The 19,906-nt window shown below is 41.0% G+C and overlaps 1 protein-coding gene across 1 annotated transcript; it reads right to left on the reverse strand.

Moving 5' to 3' along the window:
* Positions 1–2,983: 2,983 nt before the first annotated feature.
* Positions 2,984–18,891, reverse strand: CRTAM (cytotoxic and regulatory T cell molecule). The gene is made up of 8 exons (XM_077189963.1): positions 18,682–18,891; positions 16,900–17,052; positions 14,429–14,560; positions 9,008–9,178; positions 7,496–8,068; positions 5,949–6,095; positions 4,509–4,592; positions 2,984–3,987 (listed from the first exon to the last, which is right to left on the reverse strand). The coding sequence occupies exons 1-8, from the start codon at positions 18,875–18,877 to the stop codon at positions 3,815–3,817; spliced, it is 1,629 nt and encodes a 542-aa protein (XP_077046078.1). The 5' UTR covers positions 18,878–18,891; the 3' UTR covers positions 2,984–3,814.
* Positions 18,892–19,906: the final 1,015 nt, after the last annotated feature.

The following is a 19,906-nucleotide window of genomic DNA, read 5'->3' on the forward strand; positions in this document are numbered from 1 at the left end:
CCTGGTCCCCTGTGCCACTCCCTGTCCCTGATCTCCTGTCTTGGTCCCCCATCCCCATCTCCTCTCTCCTGTCCCCTGTCCCAGTTCCCTGTCCCAGTTCCCTGTCCCCTGTCACTGTTCCCTCTCTCCATCCCTGTTCACTCTCCCATGTCCTCTGTCACAGCCCTTTTCATCCCACTCCCCTGGCCCTGGTCCCCTCTTCCCTGTCCCTTATCTGGTCGGTTGTCCCCGATCCTGCCTCCCTGTCCCCTCACCACTGTCCCCTCTCCCAGTCCCCCATCCCCTGGTGCCCTGTCCTGTGCCCCTGTCCCATGTCCGTGTCCTCCATCCCCTCTCCTGTGTCCCATGTCCCTGTCCTTCGTCCCCTCCCATGTCCCTGTCCCTGTCACCCTCTCTGCTCCTGTGTCCCTCTCTCCTATTCTGTGTTCCCATCCCTGTCCTGTGTCCCTGTCCCTGTCACTGCTTTTCCCGTGTCCTTGTCCTATGTTCCTGTCCCATGTCCCTGTCCCTCACCCTGCTGTTCCCGGCCCATTCCCGTGTCCCTGTCCCTCTCACAGCCGTTCCTGTGTCCTGTGTCCCTGTCCCGTGTCCCTGTCCCTGTCACTGCCATTCCCGTGTCCCCATCCCGTGTCCGTGTCCCCGTCCCGTGTCCCTGTCCCGTGTCCCTCTCACCGCCGTCCCCGTGTCCTGTGTCCCTGTCCCGTGTCCCGTGTCCCTGTCCCGTGTCCCTCTCACCGCCGTTCCCGTGTCCCTGTCCCGTGTCCCTCTCACCGCCGTTCCCGTGTCCCTGTCCCGTGTCCCTGTTCCATGTCCCTGTCCCTGTCCCATGTCTCTCTCACCGCCGTTCCTGTTTCCCGTATCCCGTGTCCCTGTCCCGTGTCCCGTGTCCCTGTCCCGTGTCCCTCTCACCGCCGTTCCCGTGTCCGTGTCCCGTGTTCCTGTCCCGTGTCCCTGTCCCTGTCCCCGCCGTTCCGGGCCGGGCCCGGTTCGGGCCGTGCCGCGCTGTCCCCGTTGCCACGGCAACCCCGCGGACGCCGGCCGCACCCACCGGGGCGGGGGGAGCGCGGTTCCCCCCCCCCCCCCGCGGGCGCTGTGGTAGCGCCCGGGAGCCGCCGCGCTCCACTGAAACCTGGAATTGTTATTGCCATTGGAAAAGGGAATTATTTCCACTGAAACATGGAATTATTTCCATTGGAAAACGGAATTATTTCCACTGAAACGTGGAATTGTTATTTCCATTGGAAAACGGAATTATTTCCACTGAAACATGGAATTATTTCCATTGGAAAATGGAATTATTTCCACTGAAACATGGAATTATTTTCATTGAAAAACGGAATTATTCCCATTGGAAACATGGAATTATTTCCACTGAAATATGGAATTGTTTCCATTGAAATATGGAATTGCTTCCATTGAAATATGACATTATTTCCATTGGAACGGAACACACAGGCCCTTTTATCTCACTGGGTATTCAAACCCCAGTTTCCACATTTTTTTCCTATTTCCAGTGAGAATGAACAGTCCTGAATGAGTTTTATTTCATGAGATTCACAGCGTCCCGTTCTGGGCTTCTCAGTGCAGGGAAGAATTCCCCACGTGGAGGCGGCAGAGCCTGAACAGCCCAGGGAGGTTTTGGTTCCCCCTGTGCTGGAGCCACCCCAGCCCCACCTGGCTGTGTCCCCGTGTCCCTGCTCCAGGTGACCCTGCCCGGCCAGGGCCGTTGGGCTGGGCCCTCTCCAGAGCTCCCTTCCCACCCCAAACGCTCTGGGACTCTGTGAGAAAAACGCATTTTTCATATTCTGTAAGTGGCAAAAATCATTGTCATTCACATTTCAATGTAAATCAATATTCTGGGATTCTGCGAATGGCAAAAATCATTGTAATTCGCATTTAAATGAATAAATCAATATTCTGGGATTCTGCAAATGGCAAAAATCATTGTAATTCACATTTCAATGGAAATCCCTATTCTGGGATTCTGCAAATGGCAAAAATCATCGTAATTCACATTTCAATGGAAATCACTATTCTGGGATTCTGCAAATGGCAAAAATCATTGTAATTCACATTTCAATGTAAATCGCTAATCTGTGATTCTGACAAAAATCGGTGTAATTCACATTTAAATATAAATCACTATTCTGTGATTCTGCAAATGGCAAAAATCATTGTAATTCACATTTAAATGAATTAATCACCATTCTGTGATTCCGCAAATGGCAAAAAGCATTGTAATTTTAATAAAGAAATCCCTATTCTGTGATTCTGCAAATGGCAAAAATCATTGTAATTTAAATAAAGAAATCCCTATTCTGTGATTCTGCAAATGGCAGAAATCGTTGTAATTTAAATAAAGAAATCCCTATTCTGTGATTCTGCAAATGGCAAAAATCATTGTCATTCACATTAACTAAACAAATCACTATTCTGTGATTGTGCAAATGACAAAAAATATTTGTAATTCACATTTTCTTTATTTTAGGGGTTGGCTTTTACCCTCCTGGAGCAGGAAGGGCTCCTGTAAAGCCCTGCAGGAGTCCCAGCTCTTCTGCTGCCCCATTTGGGCCGTCCCATGGGGAACATCCCCTTCACAGAACCATCAAACCATTTGGCTTAGATTTCTGTTATTTTTTATTTTTAACCCTTTGACCATCAGGCTGCTTCCCAGCTTGGTTAAACCCAGCTGCAAGTCCAGGTTTGGGGTCCCAGGGAGAAAAGTCACAGTGGGTTTGTAGCACTTGTGGTGACAGAGGAGGTGACAAAATCAACCACAAATATCCTGATTTGGGTCTGGATGTCCTGCCAGGGCGCTGAGGGTGCTGAGCTGTTCATGGCAGAGGTTCCTGATGTGCTCTGAAGGTCCCAGGTGACCCAGGTTTGGGGTCCCATGAGCACATGAGGTGCTGAGATGTTCAAGGTTCATGACAGGTTCTGAAGGTCCCAGGTGACCCAGGCCAGGTTTATAGGGACACCTGAGGTGCTGAGCTGTTCATGACAGAGGTTTCTGATGTGCTCAGAAGGTCCCAGGTGACCCAGGCCAGGTTTCCTGAGGTGCTGAGCTGTTCAAGGCAGAGGTTCATGACAGGTTCTGAAGGTCCCAGGTGACCCAGGCCAGGTCTCCAGGAGCTCCAGCCCCACCTCCCTGCCCTGCTGGGTGACAGGTTTGGAGTCCCAGGGAGAAAAGAAAAGTCACAGTGGGTTTGTAGCACCTGTGGTCACAGAGGAGGTGACAAAATCAATAATAAATATCCTGATTTGGGTCTGGATGTCCTGCCAGGGCGCTGAGGGTGCTGAGCTGTTGGTGACAGAGGCTCCTGCCATGGTCAGAAGGTCCCAGGTGACTCTGGCCAGGTTTCCTGAGGTGCTGAGCTGTTCATGGCAGAGGTTCCTGATGTGCTCAGAAGGTCCCAGGTGACCCAGGCCAGGTCTCCAGGAGCACCTGAGGTGCTGAGCTGTTGGTGGCAGAGATTCCTGACATGGTCAGAAGGTCCCAGGTGACCCAGATTTGGGGTCCCATGAGCACCTGAGGTGCTGAGCTGTTCAAGGCAGAGGTTCATGACAGGTTCTGAAGGTTCCAGGTGACCCAGGCCAGGTCTCCAGGGACACCTGAGGTGCTGAGCTGTTCATGGCAGAGGTTCCTGATGTGCTCAGAAGGTCCCAGGTGACCCAGGCCAGGTCTCCAGGACCAAAGCACCCCCAGGTGGCTTTGGGATGGAGCTCCCTGTCCCCCCTGCTCCCTCAAATCAAGATCCCCGAAAAGTTTCTTGTAAATATCAGGAAATTGCAGTTTCCTGCAGCTCTGCCATCGTTACACATCTGTCTCCCTTCCACACGTGAACATCTCCTCATTTATTGCCGTGGTTTTGTCACCTGGGCTCTTCTCTGGCCTTTCAGGATTTTTTTCTGGGGTTTCCAGATCCTTCTTTGGGGTTTCTGTGTGTCCTTCTGTTACATATTGCATGTTGGATTTGGGATTTCCAGCTAAAACACAACACATATTTATGATGTGTTATTTATTATTAATAATTTATTATTTATAATACAAATAATAAATTTATTTATATATAATAATAAATTATAATTTATTATTAATAAATTATTAGTAGTAGTAGCATTAGTATTAGTATTATTTAGTATTTAGTATTTAGTATTTATGGTTCCCACCTGCTCTGGCCATGGTCAGCAGCAATTAAATAAAACAAGAATTATTTATTATAAGTAAATAAACAAGAATTATTTATGATAATTAAATAGTATAATATTACTAGACTATGATAATTATTATAACATTTATAATATTATTATGATAATTATTTATAGTTAATTAAATAAACTTAAATACTTATTATAATTAAGTATTTTAATACTAATTGAATATTATAATACTGTAACATTTATAATATTATTGTGATAGTTATTTTTTATAATTAAATAAAACAAGGATTAGTTGTTGTTGAAAACAAGAACATATTTACAAGAATATGTTAATTAAAGTTTTTGACCTTGTCCATTCTTCTCATGGCCTGGACTGTCTTCGTTAGATCTGGATTTATAACTCTCCAGTGTTTGTTCTGAAACATCATTTTCTGTGGAAAAAACCCACAAAATTTAATTTAAATTATTAAATTATTTAAATTTAATTAAATAAAATGTTAAAAAAATTAAATAACAAAAAAATATAAATGAATTTTTAAACAATTAAAACACCACAAAATTGAATTATGAGAACGAGATTTTTTTTTTCCATTATTCCTTCTCACCCTCTGCCTTGAGCAGAAAATCCTGAGAGAAGAGTTAGAAAATGGGGATTTCTCAGCCTGACAGAGATCACCATCACCTCATAAAAATCCAGAGAGAACAGTGAGAAAATGGGGATCTCATCAGCCTGAGAGAGATCACCATCACCTCCCCAAAATCCTGAGAGAAGAGTTAGAAAATGGGGATCTCATCAGCCTGACAAAGATCAGCATCATCTCATACACCATCATCTCATAAAAGTCCTAAAAGAGCCACAAATTGAGGATTTATCATCCTCAGAGAGATCACCATCATCTCCCAAAAATCCTGAGAGTCACAAATTGGGGATCTCATCAGCCTGAGAGAGATCAGTATCACCTCAGAAAAATAGTGAGAGAAGAGTCACAAAATGGGGATTTTATCAGCCTGACAGAGATCACCATCACCTCACAAAAATCCTGAGAGAAGAGTGAGAAAATGGGGATTTCTCATCCTGAGAGAGATCACCATCATCTCATAAAAATTCTGAGTCACAATTTGGGGATTTCTCAGCCTGAGAGAGATCACCATCATCTCCCAAAAATCCTGAGAGAAGAGTTACAAAATGGGGACCTCATCAGCCTGAGAGAGATCACCATCATCTCATACAGCATCATCTCCCAAAAATCCTGAGAGAAGTCACAAATTGGGGATCTCATCAGCCTGACAGAGATCACCATCATCTCATACACAATCATCTCATACACCATCATCTCACAAAAATCCTAAGAGTCACTAAATGGGGATCTCATCAGCCTGAGATCACCATCATCTCCCAAAAATCCTGAGAAGAAAAGTTAGAAAATGGGGATTTTATCAGCCTGACAGAGATCACCATCATCTCATAAATATCCTGTGAGAAGAGTTAGAAATTGAGGATTTCTCACCCTGACAGAGATCACCATCATCTCTCAAAAATCCTGAGAGAAAAGTTAGAAAAGGGGGATTTCTCAGCCTGAGAGAGATCACCATCATCCCATACACCATCATCTCCCAGAAATCCTGAGAGAAGAGTTAGAAATTGGGGATTTCTCAGCCTGAGAGAGATGACCATCATCCCATACACCATCATCCCCCCAAAATCCCAAGAGAGGAGTTACAAAGCGTCGATTTCTCATTCTGAGCACCCCAGGGATGGCCTCGAGCCCCCAGTTCCCGCTCCCCACCTCTCTTCCACACCCCGTGAGCTTTCTTCAGCTTCACCATGAACAGCAGCACGATGATGAGCAGCACCAGGATCAGAGCAGCCACCAGGATGGGCAGCAGGAGATTCTTCTCCTTCCTCAGGGGTCCTTTGGATTCGGGATTTTGCTCTGTAACACAGGTTGGTGCTGTTAAACGTGCTGGGAATTTCTGGGAATTCAAACAGGGATGATTTCACCCCAAGGATGCATTCCTGAAAAATCAAGTTTCTTTCCTGCAGGGGAAATCTGATTGGAGCAAAGAGACATTTTGCAATTATGTATACATTTTCCTTTTATATATTTCCTTTTATATATATATAAATATATATAAAAGGAAATATATAAAAGGAAAATGTATACATATATATATATTCCTTATATATTTCCTTTTCCTTTTATATATTTCCTTTTTTTATATATTATTTACTTATATTATTTATATATAAAAGGATATATTTATAGATTTCCTTATATATATATATTTATATATATTTATTTATATATATTATATATATATATTTATATATTTATATATATTTATTTATATATATTATATATATATATATATATTTCCTTTTCCTTTCCTTTAGTTATCTGTACTTTTCCCTTTCCAAAATTTTCCAGTGGTCCTTTTCACCAGTTACACTGGTCGCTAGAAGAGATTGATTTTTCCAGCTGTGCTTCCCAGAATTTCCTCCCTGCTACCCCATTCCATTCTCTGGGATTTTCTAAAATCATCCTCTTCTGCTGCTGCTTGAATTTCTCTCTTTCTCCAGGAACTGACACAACCAGAGCACACAGCCTCGAGCTGCACAAGGGAAATACAGGGTGGATAGCAGGAAGAAGATTTTTCCAGCAAGGGTGATAAAGTTCTGGAATGTTCTGCCCAGGGAGGTGGTGGAGTCCCCATGCCTGGGTGTGTTTAACAAAGCCTGGATGTGGCACTGGGTGCCAGGGTTGAGTTGAGGGGTTGGGGCTGGGTTGGACTGGGTGACCTTTAGGGTCTCTTCCAACCTGGTCATTCTGTGATTCTGTGATTTTGTGAATTCTGTGAATTCTGTAATTCTGTGATTCTGTAATTTTGTGATTCTGTAATTCTGTAATTCTGTGATTCTGTGATTCTGTGATTCTGTGAATTCTGTAATTCTGTGATTCTGTAATTTTGTGATTCTGTAATTCTGTAATTCTGTGATTCTGTAATTCTGTAATTCTGTGAATGCTGTGATTCTGTGATTTTGTGAATTCTGTAATTCTGTGAGTTCTGTGATTCTGTGAGTTCTGTGAACAGTTGTTGCACAGTGCCATCTAGTGCAGCCCATCCAGAGCATCCCAGCCTGGCTCCCCACCCTGCTCCCGCCTTTCTTCCTCCAAGGAGAGGAATTTTGGCCGGGAAAAAGGGAGAACAAGCAGGAAACGCCGTGCTGGGTCCCACACTGCTCTGGGATGTGGGATGGAGCTCTGTGCCCGGCAGCATTTCTGCAATTGTCATTTCAGATTTGATAAACTCAGGTGGCTGAGACCAAACTCACCCTTCAGAGTGACACCGGTGAGGTTTGGCTGGGCTGGTGCTGAGCTGGGAACTGCTGGAATCCCTGGGGATGCAGAGGGGCTGGAAACTCCTGGATCTTTTGGAGATGCAGAAGGGCTGGAAAATTCTGGGGATGCAGAAGGGTTGGAAGCTCCTGGATCATTTGGGGATGCAGAAGGGCTGGAGAATTCTGGGTTCTCTGGGGATGCAGAAGGGCTGGAAACTCCTGGATCACTTGGGGATGCAGAAGGGCTGGAGAATTTTGGGTTCTCTGGGGATGCAGAAGGGTTGGAAGCTCCTGGATCATCTGGGGATGCGGAGGGGCTGGAGAATTCTGGATTTTCTGGGGGTCCAGAGGGGCTGCTGGAAACTTCTGGATTCTCTGGGGATGCAGAAGGGCTGCTGGAAATTTCTGGATCTTTTGGAGATGCAGAAGGGCTGGAAGCTTCTGGATTCTCTGGGGATGCAGAGGGGCTGGCACCTTCTGGATTCCCTGGACAACTGGAACCTGCTGGATTCTCTGAAGGGCTGGGAACTTGTGCGTCCTCTGCAAGTCTGGTTGCTTGTTTGCAGCCTGAAGAAACCCCCAAAAAATGACAAAAATCAGAAGAAGCTTTGCCACCGAGCAGATCCTTGAAAAACCACCCTGCCCTGCTCCATGCTCTGCATTGTTCGGATTTTCTGCCCTGCTCCATACTCTGGATTATTTGGGTTTTCTGCCTTGCTCCATACTCTGGATTTTTAATTGGGTTTTCTGCCCTGCTCCATGCTCTGGATTTTTTATTGGGTTTTCTGTCCTGCTCCATACTCTGGATTTTTTATTGGGTTTTCTGCCCTGCTCCATGCTCTGCATTGTTCGGATTTTCTGCCTTGCTGCATGCTCTGGATTGTTCGGATTTTCTGCCCTGCTCCATACTCTGGATTATTTGGGTTTTCTGCCTTGCTCAATGCTCTGGATTGTTTGGGTTTTCTGTCCTGCTCCATGCTCTGCATTGTTTGGATTTTCTGCCCTGCTCCATGCCCTGGATTGTTTGGATTTTCTGCCCTGCTCCATACTCTGGATTGTTTATTGGATTTTCTGCCCTGCTCCATGCTCTGGATTATTTGGATTTTCTGCCTTGCTCCATGCTCTGGATTATTTATTGGATTTTCTGCCCTGCTCCATACTCTGGATTATTTGGGTTTTCTGCCCTGCTCCATGCTCTGGATTTTTCACTGGGTTTTCTGGCTGATCAAGGGTCTCCCTTCCAGTCCCACCCTCACCTTTCCTGCCCTCAGAATATTTTTCCAGCCCTTTCCCGCCCTTGCTGCTCTGAAATGAGGAATAAAATGAAACACTCGGCCGTGGGGAGCTTGGGGCAGGAGCTGCTGCTCAGCTCTGCCACTGAGGGGCAGCTCCAAACCCATTTTTTGCCCCAGGTTCCTCATTTTAAAGCAGACCCCACAATTCCTGGGGTCTGTATCATTTTCACCATCTCAGGGCAGTGAAACTGGAGAGGCAGAGCTGCAGTACCCGAGCTGGGGAGGCCCTGGAGGGGGAAAGAGGCCCCCAGGCGCTGTGGCCCGAGTGCAGGGTGCTGCACCATGCACGTGGCTGTCGCTCCGGGGCTGTAGCTGAGGATCCTCAGCGTGCTCCTGCTGATCCATTTCTTGCCATCAGCTCCCAGCTGGTGCCTGGTGTCACCTGCGAGTCCGTGGGGAGAAAAAAGAATGAAATGAAATAAAATTAAATGAAATAAAATAAAATAGAATAAAATAAAATGAAATAAAATGAAATAAAATAGAATAAAATAAAATAAATAAAATAAAATAAAAAAAGAATAAAATAAAGAATAAAGAATAAAATAAAATAAAAAAATAAAATAAAATAATAAAATAAAATAAAAATAATAAAATAAAATAAAATAAAGGATAAAGAATAAAGAATAAAATAAAATAAAATAATAAAATAAAAAATAATAAAATAAAATAATAATATAAAATAAAATAACAAAGAATTTTAAAAAAGGAAAAAAAAAGAATAGAAATGAATAAAATAAAAATAAAATAAAAATAAAATAAAATAATAAAACAATAAAATAAAATAAAAAATAATAAAATAAAATAAAGAATAAAGAATGAAGAATAAAGAATAAAGAATAAAGAATAAAGAATAAAGAATAAAATAAAATAAAATAATAAAATAAAAAATAATAAAATAAAATAATAATATAAAATAAAATAAAATAAAAAAGAATTTAAAAAAAGGAAAAAAGGAATAAAAATGAATAAAATTAAAATAAAATAAAAATAAAATAAAATAAAAAAGAACAAAATAAAATAAAATAAAATAAAAATAAAATACAACAAAATACAATACAATAAAATAAATAAATAAAATAAAAATACAATACAATACAATACAATAAAATAAAGAATAAAATAAAATAAAATCATTTCTATCCCCCTGAAATCATGTTCTCCTACAGCACAGGTTTGACTCTTCCCCTTTTCCAGCTGTTGGAATTTACCCAGAGGATTCCTTGCTTTGCCACAAGGAATTAGGGGGAGTCAGGTGGGATTCCCAGGCCTGCAGGCAATGCTGGTGAAATGAAAAATAAATTTGTATTTGATGTAAGCAGAGATGTGTTTGAACAGCCCTGGTGGAGGGGAAGGTGTTTCAGATATTTCCTGAAGGACACAAATATCCCTGTTTACAATGCAGAGCCTCTGATGCGCCCCTTGCTCTGCTGCCCTGGATTGAAAGAAATTCCCAATTTCCAAAGGAACCTTTCCAAATGGACCTTCCCAAATGAACCTTTCCAAATGGACCTTTCCAAATGGACCTTTCCAAATGAACCTTCCCAAATGAACCTTTCCAAAGGAACCTTTCCAAATGGACCTTTCCAAATAAACCTTCCCAAACGAACCTTTCCAGACCAGCCTTTCTCAGCCTCTTTTGCCTCCCCAGCAGGGCCAGGTGAGAGCTCCAAAAGGGTTTCAGAAATCATCTTTGTCAGTAATCACAGCTGCTTTGCCCCTGCTGAGCCCTGGTGCTGTCAGTAATTAAGATTTATTAGCTGTTTTCTGATTAGTGTAAATATTTGCAGGAAGTGATTAAAGCTGGGGATGGAAGGGGGAGGAAGGAGAGTCACTCCAAGCCTTCAAAAAAAAAAAAAATGGAGAAAAACACAGGAATTGGAGCAATAGTGAATTAGGGCAATGAATTTTTATATTTCAGACAATGAAATTTGTGCCTCTCATCTTTTCATGTAAAAGTGGCTGCTCTGAAGGGCGGCCCCAGGTGAACCAAGGCAGCAGCCCCAGCTCTGAGGGGCTTTCCTGGGGCTGGGAGGTGCCAGCTCAGGTCTTCCCTCTGCTCCAAAGGCAAGGAGAGATTTTTGGTTAAAATATTGGTTAAAATATTGGATATTTGTTAAAATATTGGATATTTGTTAAAATATTGGATATTTGTTAAAATATTTGAAAAATGCAGCTCTGGCTTGCAGGAGGTGTTTATAGTGTCTGAACTGCGTGCTGTGAAGTCACAAATAATTCACTTTATCAGGGTGATCTCAGGCTTGGGGAACGCCCTAATTTTGGGAAAAACACTGTGAGGGACAGAGATAAAAAACCATGGGGATAAAATATCAGTTTCTAGAAATATTGGGGTTTTTGTGACTTCCCAGCTGGTATTGCCAGGCCCTCACACTCGGCCCAGCTCTTCCAGACACAGGCAGCATTTACAAACCTGCTTTTCCACCATGCATTACTCCAGAACACCTTTTTATTTGTACATTCAAACCCTCCAGATTTCATCTGCCAACCCGATTTACTCTTCTTATTAAGATTTATTTCGTTTTTTACTTTATTCAGACCCGATTCATTCTCGTTGTTAACTCCAATTTCCATCCATACTCAGGCCAGAACACACAATTCCCTGCTGTTTTCTAGAGCTCTTACTTAAAAATAAACCATCTTAGGGCCAGGTTCAGCTTTAAATGCATTTCTGGATGATGCAAAACACAACTCAGAGCTTGTTGGTGCGTGAAAGAAAAAAAACCATTCGTGTTTTTCTCACATTTTTTGTGCAGATGTGCACTGGAGCTGCTAAAGGCAGTGATTTGTAGAATAATGTTATTTATAGCCCTGCCAGAATGGCAGTTATTTGAGCAGCAGACAGGTTGAAGGAGAAGAAAGGCTTTGAAAACCACGGCTCCAGGATTTTGGGGGTTTTTCAATCCCAAATAAAGTGGAATTATCCCAAATAAGTGGAGTTCAGCGCTGAAATTCCAGGGGTTTGGGTTCATTTTATCCCAGTGGAATCCAGTACAAAATTCCCAAGATTCTCGGTTCATTTTGTCCCTGTAGAATTTAGGGGGTTGGAAATTCCAGGATTTTGGGTTTATTTTATTCCACTGGAATTCAGTGCTGAGGTTCCAAATTTTTGGGTTTGTTTTATCCCTGTGGAATTCAATGCTGAAATTCCAGGGGTTTGGGTTCATTTTACCCCAGTGGAATTCAGTGCTGAGGTTCCAAAATTTTGAGTTCAGTTTATCCCAGTAGAATTCAATGCTGAGGTTTCAGGAGTTTTGGGTTATTTTATTCCACTGGAATTCAGTGCTGAGGTTCCAAAATTTTGGGTTTCTTTTATCCCTGTTGAATTTAATGCTGAAATTCCAGGGGTTTGGGTTTATTTTACCCCAGTGGAGTTTTGTGCTGAGGTTCCAAGATTCTGGGTTCATATTATTAAATTCCTTGTGGAATTTAATGCTGAAATTCCAGGATTTTGGGTTTATTTTATCCCAGTGGAATTTAATGCTGAAATTACAGATATTTGGGGTTATTAGATTCCAATGAAATTGGTTTAAAATAGGCTCCAGGATTTTGGCTTTTTTTTTGTTTTTATCCCAGTGGAATTCAGTGCTGAGGTTCCATGATTCTGGGTTTAATTTATCCCAGTGGAATTTAATTTAATATTTAATTGATTCCAGTGGAATTTTTTGCTGAAATTCCAGGGGTTTGGGTTTATTTTATCCCAGTGGAATCCAGTGCTGAAATTCCAAGATTCTAGATTAATTTTATCCCTGTGGAATTTCCTATTGAAATTCCAGGGGTTTGGGTTTATTTTATTCCACTGACACTTAGAGCTGAGGTTCCAGGATTCTGGGTTTATTTTATCCCAGTGGAATTTTGTGCTGAGGTTCCAAAATTTTGGGTTCAGTTTATCCCAGTAGAATTCAATGCTGAGGTTTCAGGAGTTTTGGGTTATTTTATCCCAGTGGAATTTTGTGCTGAGGTTGCAAAATTCTGGGTTCATTTCATCCTTGTGGAATTTAATGCTGAAATTACAGAGATTTGGGGTTATTAGATTCCAATGAAATTGGTTTAAAATAGGCTCCAGGATTTTGGCTTTTTTTTTTTTTTTTATCCCAGTGGAATTTTGTGCTGAAGTTTGAAGATTCTGGGTTCATTTTATCCCAGTGGAATTCAGTGCTGAACTTCCAGGATTTTGGGTTTATTTTATTCCACTGACACTTAGAGCTGAGTTTCCAGGATTCTGGCTTTTTATTTTAGCCCAGTGGAATTCAGTGCTGAGGTTCCAAGATTCTGGGTTCATTTTATCCCTGTGGAATTTCCTATTGAAACTCCAGGATTCTGGGTTCATTTTATCCCATGGGAATTTAGAGCTGAGGTCCCAGGGGTTTGGGCTCATTTTATCCCTGTGGAATTTCATGCTGAAATTCCAGGATTCTGGGTTCATTTTATCCCACTGCAATTCAGTGCTGAAATTCCAAGATTTTTTGCTTTATTTTATCCCAGTGGAATTCAGTGCTGAAATTCCAGGATTCTGGAGTCATTTTATCTCTGTGGAATTCAGTGCTGAAATTCCAAGATTCTGGATTCATTTTATCCCTGTTGAATTTAGTGCTGAAATTCCAGGGGTGTGAATTTGTTTTACCCCAGTGGAATTTAGTGCTGAAATTCCAAGGGTTTTGCTTCATTTCATCTCAATGCAATTCAATGCTGAAATTCCAAGGGTTTTGCTTCATTTTATCCCAGTGCAATTCCATGCTGAAATTCCAAGGGTTTTGCTTCATTTCTTCCCAATTCAGTGCTGCAATCCCAGGATTTGGGGTTCATTTCATCCCAGTGCAATTCAGTGCTGCAATCCCAGGATTTGGGGTTCATTTCTTCCCAATTCAATGCTGAAATTCCAAGGGTTTTGCTTCATTTCATCCCAATTCAGTGCTGCAATCCCAGGATTTGGGGTTCATTTCTTCCCAATTCAGTGCTGCAATCCCAGGATTTGGGGTTCATTTCATCCCAATTCAGTGCTGCAATCCCAGGATTTGGGGTTCATTTTTTCCCAATTCAGTGCTGCAATCCCAGGATTTGGGGTTCATTTCTTCCCAATTCAGTGCTGCAATCCCAGGATTTGGGGTTCATTTCATCCCAGTGCAATTCAGTGCTGAAATCCCAGGATTTGGGGTTCATTTCATCCCAATTCAGTGCTGCAATCCCAGGATTTGGGGTTCATTTCTTCCCAATTCAGTGCTGCAATCCCAGGATTTGGGGTTCATTTCATCCCAGTGCAATTCAGTGCTGAAATCCCAGGATTTGGGGTTCATTTCTTCCCAATTCAATGCTGCAATCCCAGGATTTGGGGTTCATTTCTTCCCAATTCAGTGCTGCAATCCCAGGATTTGGGGTTCATTTCATCCCAATTCAGTGCTGCAATCCCAGGATTTGGGGTTTATTTCATCCCAGTTCAGTGCTGCAATCCCAGGATTTGGGGTTTATTTTATCCCCGTCCTGCCTGTTCCCCACACCTGCCCCAAGCTGCAGCCATGAATTACAGCCCAGCTGAGATTTCCCCCTCCAGCATCTCCAAACCACCCAAAACTGACCAAAAATAAGAATTTTAATCCTCAAAGCAGCTTTGAGCTCTTACCTGGGAGCTCAATGCCGTTGTCCAACAGCCAGGAAATCTGGGGCTGGGGTCTGCCCCCCTGCGTGAGGCAGGAGAGGTTGAGGCCTCTTTCCTCATCCTGGGACATTTCCAGCACCGGCTGGGATGGAGCAGCTGCAGCAGGAAGGTTTAGGATCAGTTTAGGGGCATTTTCTACTCCTTTTCATCAGCAATATTTCTTTTTTTTTATCAGCATTATTTCTTTTTTTTATCAGCATTATTTCTTTTTTTATCAGCATTATTTCTTTTTTTTTATCAGCATTATTTCTTTTTTTCATCAGCATTATTTCTTTTTTTAATCAGCATTATTTCTTTTTTTTATCAGCATTATTTCTTTTTTTCATCAGCGTTATTTCTTCTTTTCCTTTTAATCAGCATGATTAAAAGGTAATAATTAAAAGGAGGGGGTAATAATTAGCATTGACTCCATGATCCAGAAGGCATGGAAGACACTTTATTATTAGAAATAATAACTATTAAATTATTAAATTATTATTAACTTATTAGAAATAATTTATTATTACAGCTCTTATAGAAACAATGGTGGACCTAAGACTTTACTATTAGAAATCTACAGTTCTTCTAGAAACAATGGAAAAACCTATGATTTTACTGTTAGAAATCTACAGTTCTTCTAGAAACAATGGAAAATCCAAGACTTTATTATTAGAAATCTACAGTTCTAATGGAAACAATTAAAACCTTAGATTTTATTGTTAGAAATTTACAGATCTTATAGAAACAATGGAAAACCTAAGAATTTGTGATTAGAAATCTACAGTTCTTATAGAAAACCTGAGACTTTATTATTAGAAATCTATAGTTCTAATGGAAACAATGGAAAACCTAAGATTTTATTGTTAGAAATCGACAGTTTTTGTAGAAACGATGGTGGACCTAAGACTTGATTGGCCTCAAAGTGAAAACCTCTCCCACATTATTGGTGGCTCTCAAAAACACACCCTAGAGAACCTTATTTATAAATAATGGTCACAGAAAGAGAGATAATAATTCTTTGAATTGTTTGAATTCTTTGAATTTTAGAGAACAATATCTGTAAGAAATGGCTACAGAAAGAGAGATAATAATTGTTTGAATTCATTGAATTCTTTGAATTTTAGAGAACCAGCTCTATGAACAATGGTTACAGAGAGATAATAATTTTTTTTAATTGTTTGAATTCTTTGAATTGTTTGAATTCTTTGAATTTTAGAGAACCACATCTATGAGCAACGGCTACAGAGAGATAATAATTTTTTTAATTGTTTGAATTGTTTGAATTCTTTGAATTTTAGAGAACCACATCTATGAACAATGGTTACAGAGAGATAATCAATTTCTTTAATTGTTTGAATTAATTCAATTCTTTTAATTTTAGAGAACCAGCTCTATGAACAATGGTTACAGAGAGATAATAAATTTCTTTAATTGTTTGAATTGTTTGAATTCTTTGAATTTTAGAGAACCAGCTCTATGAACAATGGCTACAGAGGGATAATAATTTTTTTTAATTGTTTGAATTGTTTGAATTGTTTGAATTTTAGAGAACCAGATCTATGAGCAATGGTTACAGAGAGATAATAAATTGTTTGAATTCTTTGAATTCTTTGAATTGTTTGATTTTTAGAGAACCACATCTATGAACAACGGTTACAGAGAGATAATAATTTTTTAATTGTTTGAATTGTTTGAATTCTTTGAATTTTAGAGAACCAGCTCTATGAACAATGGTTACAGAGAGATAATAAATTTCTTTAATTGTTTGAATTGTTTGAATTCTTTGAATTTTAGAGAACCAGCTCTATGAACAATGGCTACAGAGAGATAATAAATTTCTTTAATTGTTTGAATTGTTTGAATTCTTTGAATTTTAGAGAACCAGCTCTATGATCAATGGTTACAGAGAGATAATATTTTTTTAAATTGTTTGAATTGTTTGAATTCTTTGAATTTTAGAGAGCAATATCTGTAAGAAATGGCTACAGAAAGAGAGACAATAATTGTTTGAATTCTTTTCCTCTAAGTTTCCCACAGCTTCCCAGGGTTTTTCTGGCAAAGTCTGTGCTTGGTGTCTGTGGCCAGGGAGCTGCTGCCACAGGAGGGGGCTGAGCTAAAAACAAAATGGAAAAATTGGTGGAAAAATTGATGGAAAAATTGATGGAAAATTGGTGGAAAAATTGATGGAAAAATTGGTGGGAAAATTGGTGGGGAAATTGATGGAAAAATTGATGGAAAAATTGGTGGAAAAATTGATGGAAAAATTGATGGAAAAATTGATGGAAAAATTGATGGAAAAATTGGTGGGAAAATTGGTGGAAAAATTGGTGGAAAAATTGATGGAAAAATTGATGGGAAAATTGATGGAGAAATGGATGGAAAAATTCAGGTGTGGATTTGAGGAGCTGGCTCTGTCCTGCTCTAGGTAAAAAGCCAGAGCAGGTGAGGGCACTTACCCACAATCTCAACCTTCTGGCTCTTGGTTTTGACGTGCCTGGTGTAGCAGAAGCACCTGTAAATCCCCTCGTCCTGCTGGCTCAGGTTGGACAGCTGGATGGACAATTCCTCCTTGGAATAGCGCAGCAGTTTGTACCTCTGGTCCCGTAAAACTGCCAGGAGCAGAAAATGCAGCACCCACAGGGCTTGGTTCAGCACAGGGAGAAAGCTTGGGGAGGGTTTTTATTGTATGGGATTGGAAAAGTTCAGGTTTGTAAATGAAAGCATCTCCTAGGGCATCTCTGCTCTCCTTTCTCTTGACTTTCTGATCTTTAATTCTTCCCTCCTGCTGCACAATTTGCAGGAGCCCTCAGGGTCAGCCCAGCAAGTCCATGAACTTTTCCCACAGCTGCAGCACAGAAAATGCAACTTTCTGCCCTTAAATTGAACTGAAACTGGGGCTTTGTACAAACATCAGGGGGAAAGAGACCTCAAAACTTCTCTTTTTATCTTAATTTTTTTTTTTTAGCTGAGGTTTTGACAGAATACTGAGCTGGAAGGAAATCCCAGCAATTTGGGCGAATCCAAATAATTTTAATATTATACCTAAATTTATTTAATTTTATAACTAAATTTATTCAATAAATTTAATTAATAAATAATTAAATGTATTTGAGATAAATGCAATTTAATAATTTATTTAATTTATTTTAATTTTATGATTAAGATTTAATTAATTTATTTAATTTATTTAATTTTTGAATTCATTTATTTAATTTAGAATTAAATTAATGCAGTTCTTTAGAACTCTGAACTCCACACACAGTGGGAGCTGCTGCTTCCCCATTTGGGGCAGGCACAACAATTCCTCTCCAGGATTTCAGCTTTTCTATTTTCCATCTATTTGAAAGAGATGATATTATATTTAATACTAATACTAATGTTAATACTACTACTACTACTACCAATAATAATAAATTGTATTTAATAATTGTATATTATTATATTTTCACATATTTGTAGCCCTGCAGTTCTTTAGTGTAGAACTCTGAACTCCACACCCAATGGGAGCTGCTGCTTCCCCATTTGGGGCAGACACAACAATTCCTCTCCAGGATTTCGGCTTTTCTATTTTCCATCTATTTGAAAGAGATGATATTATATTTAATACTAATACTAATGTTAATACTACTACTACTACTACCAATAATAATAAATTGTATTTAATAATAGTATATTATTATATTTTCCATCTATTTGTAGCCCTGCAGTTCTTTAGTGTAGAACTCTCAACTCCACACACAGTGGGAGCTGCTGCTTCCCCATTTGGGGCAGACACAACAATTCCTCTCCAGGCCTGGCAATCAAGGACACCTCACTGCCTCAGGCCCCAGAGATGGGAACAAAAGGGAGCTGGGGGCAGCAAACTTGGGGTCAATGACTTCATCAGCTGCAGCTGGAATTGGCAGATTCACCCCCAAAATGCAAATGGACCAAACTTATAAAAGTGTGAAACCTGTGACCCATTGTCCATTTTTGGGTGGGTTTTGTCTGCCCTAAGTGTACCTGAAGGCCCTTCAATAGACAGAAACCCAGTGTTTTGTATTCTTTTAATTTTGTCTGGCCTCTGTTTTGGGGTGGCCCCAAAAGGCACCAATTTTGGTGACCACAAAGGACCCTCTGGACCCTGCCACACCCCCCCATTGGCACTTTGGGCACCGCCCTGGCCCGGGTGGCAGCGGGGCCAGCCCAGCGTCCCCAGCCCTGCTGGGCAGCGCCGCCGCTCTGGGTTCCACACTCACCCTGCTGGGCATTGAGGAAAATGGTGAAATTCCGAGGGTTTAACCACTGCAGGGTGAAGTTGCTGCTGCTGAGGGTGCTGAAGGTGCAGTTGAGGTTCAGATTTTCTCCTTCCTTCAGAGCCACAGAGTCGCTGGCAGCCCCTGGAAACCCCCCTGCCACACAGCAGGGGGAAAAACAAACTGGAAATTGTGACATGAAGCAAAGCAGGGACATTTTGCACAGAGTAATGTGTTAATTTTCCTTTTTTTTTTTGCAATGGTTTTTTAATACTTCTACATTGCCAGTATGGTTGTAGGGATATAAATCAATTATTGTCATTGGACAGGTCACCTGTGTGACAAAGCTTTGGGATCTCCACCTGCCAGCATTTAATTACCTAACTAATTACTAATTTAATGACCAGATGTAATTACTAAACCAGTTTTAGTCATTAGCCAAGAAAGTATTTCCCTGTTAGCCAATACAGAACTGAAGCAGATCCATCTCATGCACTCTCTCCCTGGATTTAAACACAAACATTCAATTTTCACTTATCCCATGATGAGAACTGAATAATATTTAAGGTCCCTTCCAACCCAAACTGTCTCTGATTTTGTGTCCCATTTGCTCCGTGTGTGACTGAGCAGTGAATGATTTCCCAACACCTCTAAAAATGAGGCTTTTTTATTCAGAAATGAAACTTTTGAAAAAAAACCCCCAGACCTGGCCTGGCAGAGGTTACTAAAATGAAATTTCACTCTCTCTTCTCCCAGCTCATTTCACAGGCTGGCAGTAAAATGTGCTTTTCCTCTCCAGCCATTCTAAGGCAGATAAAACACTTTGTGAGAATATTGGATGACAATTTGGATGAATTGCCTTCTCCAGGCAAAAACTGTGCCCTGGAGAATTCTAACATTGCTGCCTGCCTTGCAGTTGAGTAAATGGGCAGCGGGAGAGTTTTGTGTTCATTCCTGTTTTGCGTGTTTTGATTTGATTTTCCACGCAGCTCTCGGCTGCCAGTTCCCACTGCAGTTTGAGGAAATGAATCTCCCTGGGCTTTGGGGAAGATTTTCATTTTCTTCATGCTCAGAAATTATTTTTTTTTTGGTCGGGAATTTTGCTGGAGCTGATTTCGGTACCTCCAGCACCAGCCTCGTCTCCCTGCAGGGCAGCTTCCCGTGGGGATTGTGGCTGTGAGAGGAGCTGTGGCAGGAGGTGAGAGTTGTTCAGAGGCAGCTGGGGCCG

The sequence above is a fragment of the Agelaius phoeniceus genome, chromosome 23 (assembly GCF_051311805.1).
Source record: "Agelaius phoeniceus isolate bAgePho1 chromosome 23, bAgePho1.hap1, whole genome shotgun sequence".
NCBI lineage: Eukaryota > Metazoa > Chordata > Aves > Passeriformes > Icteridae > Agelaius > Agelaius phoeniceus.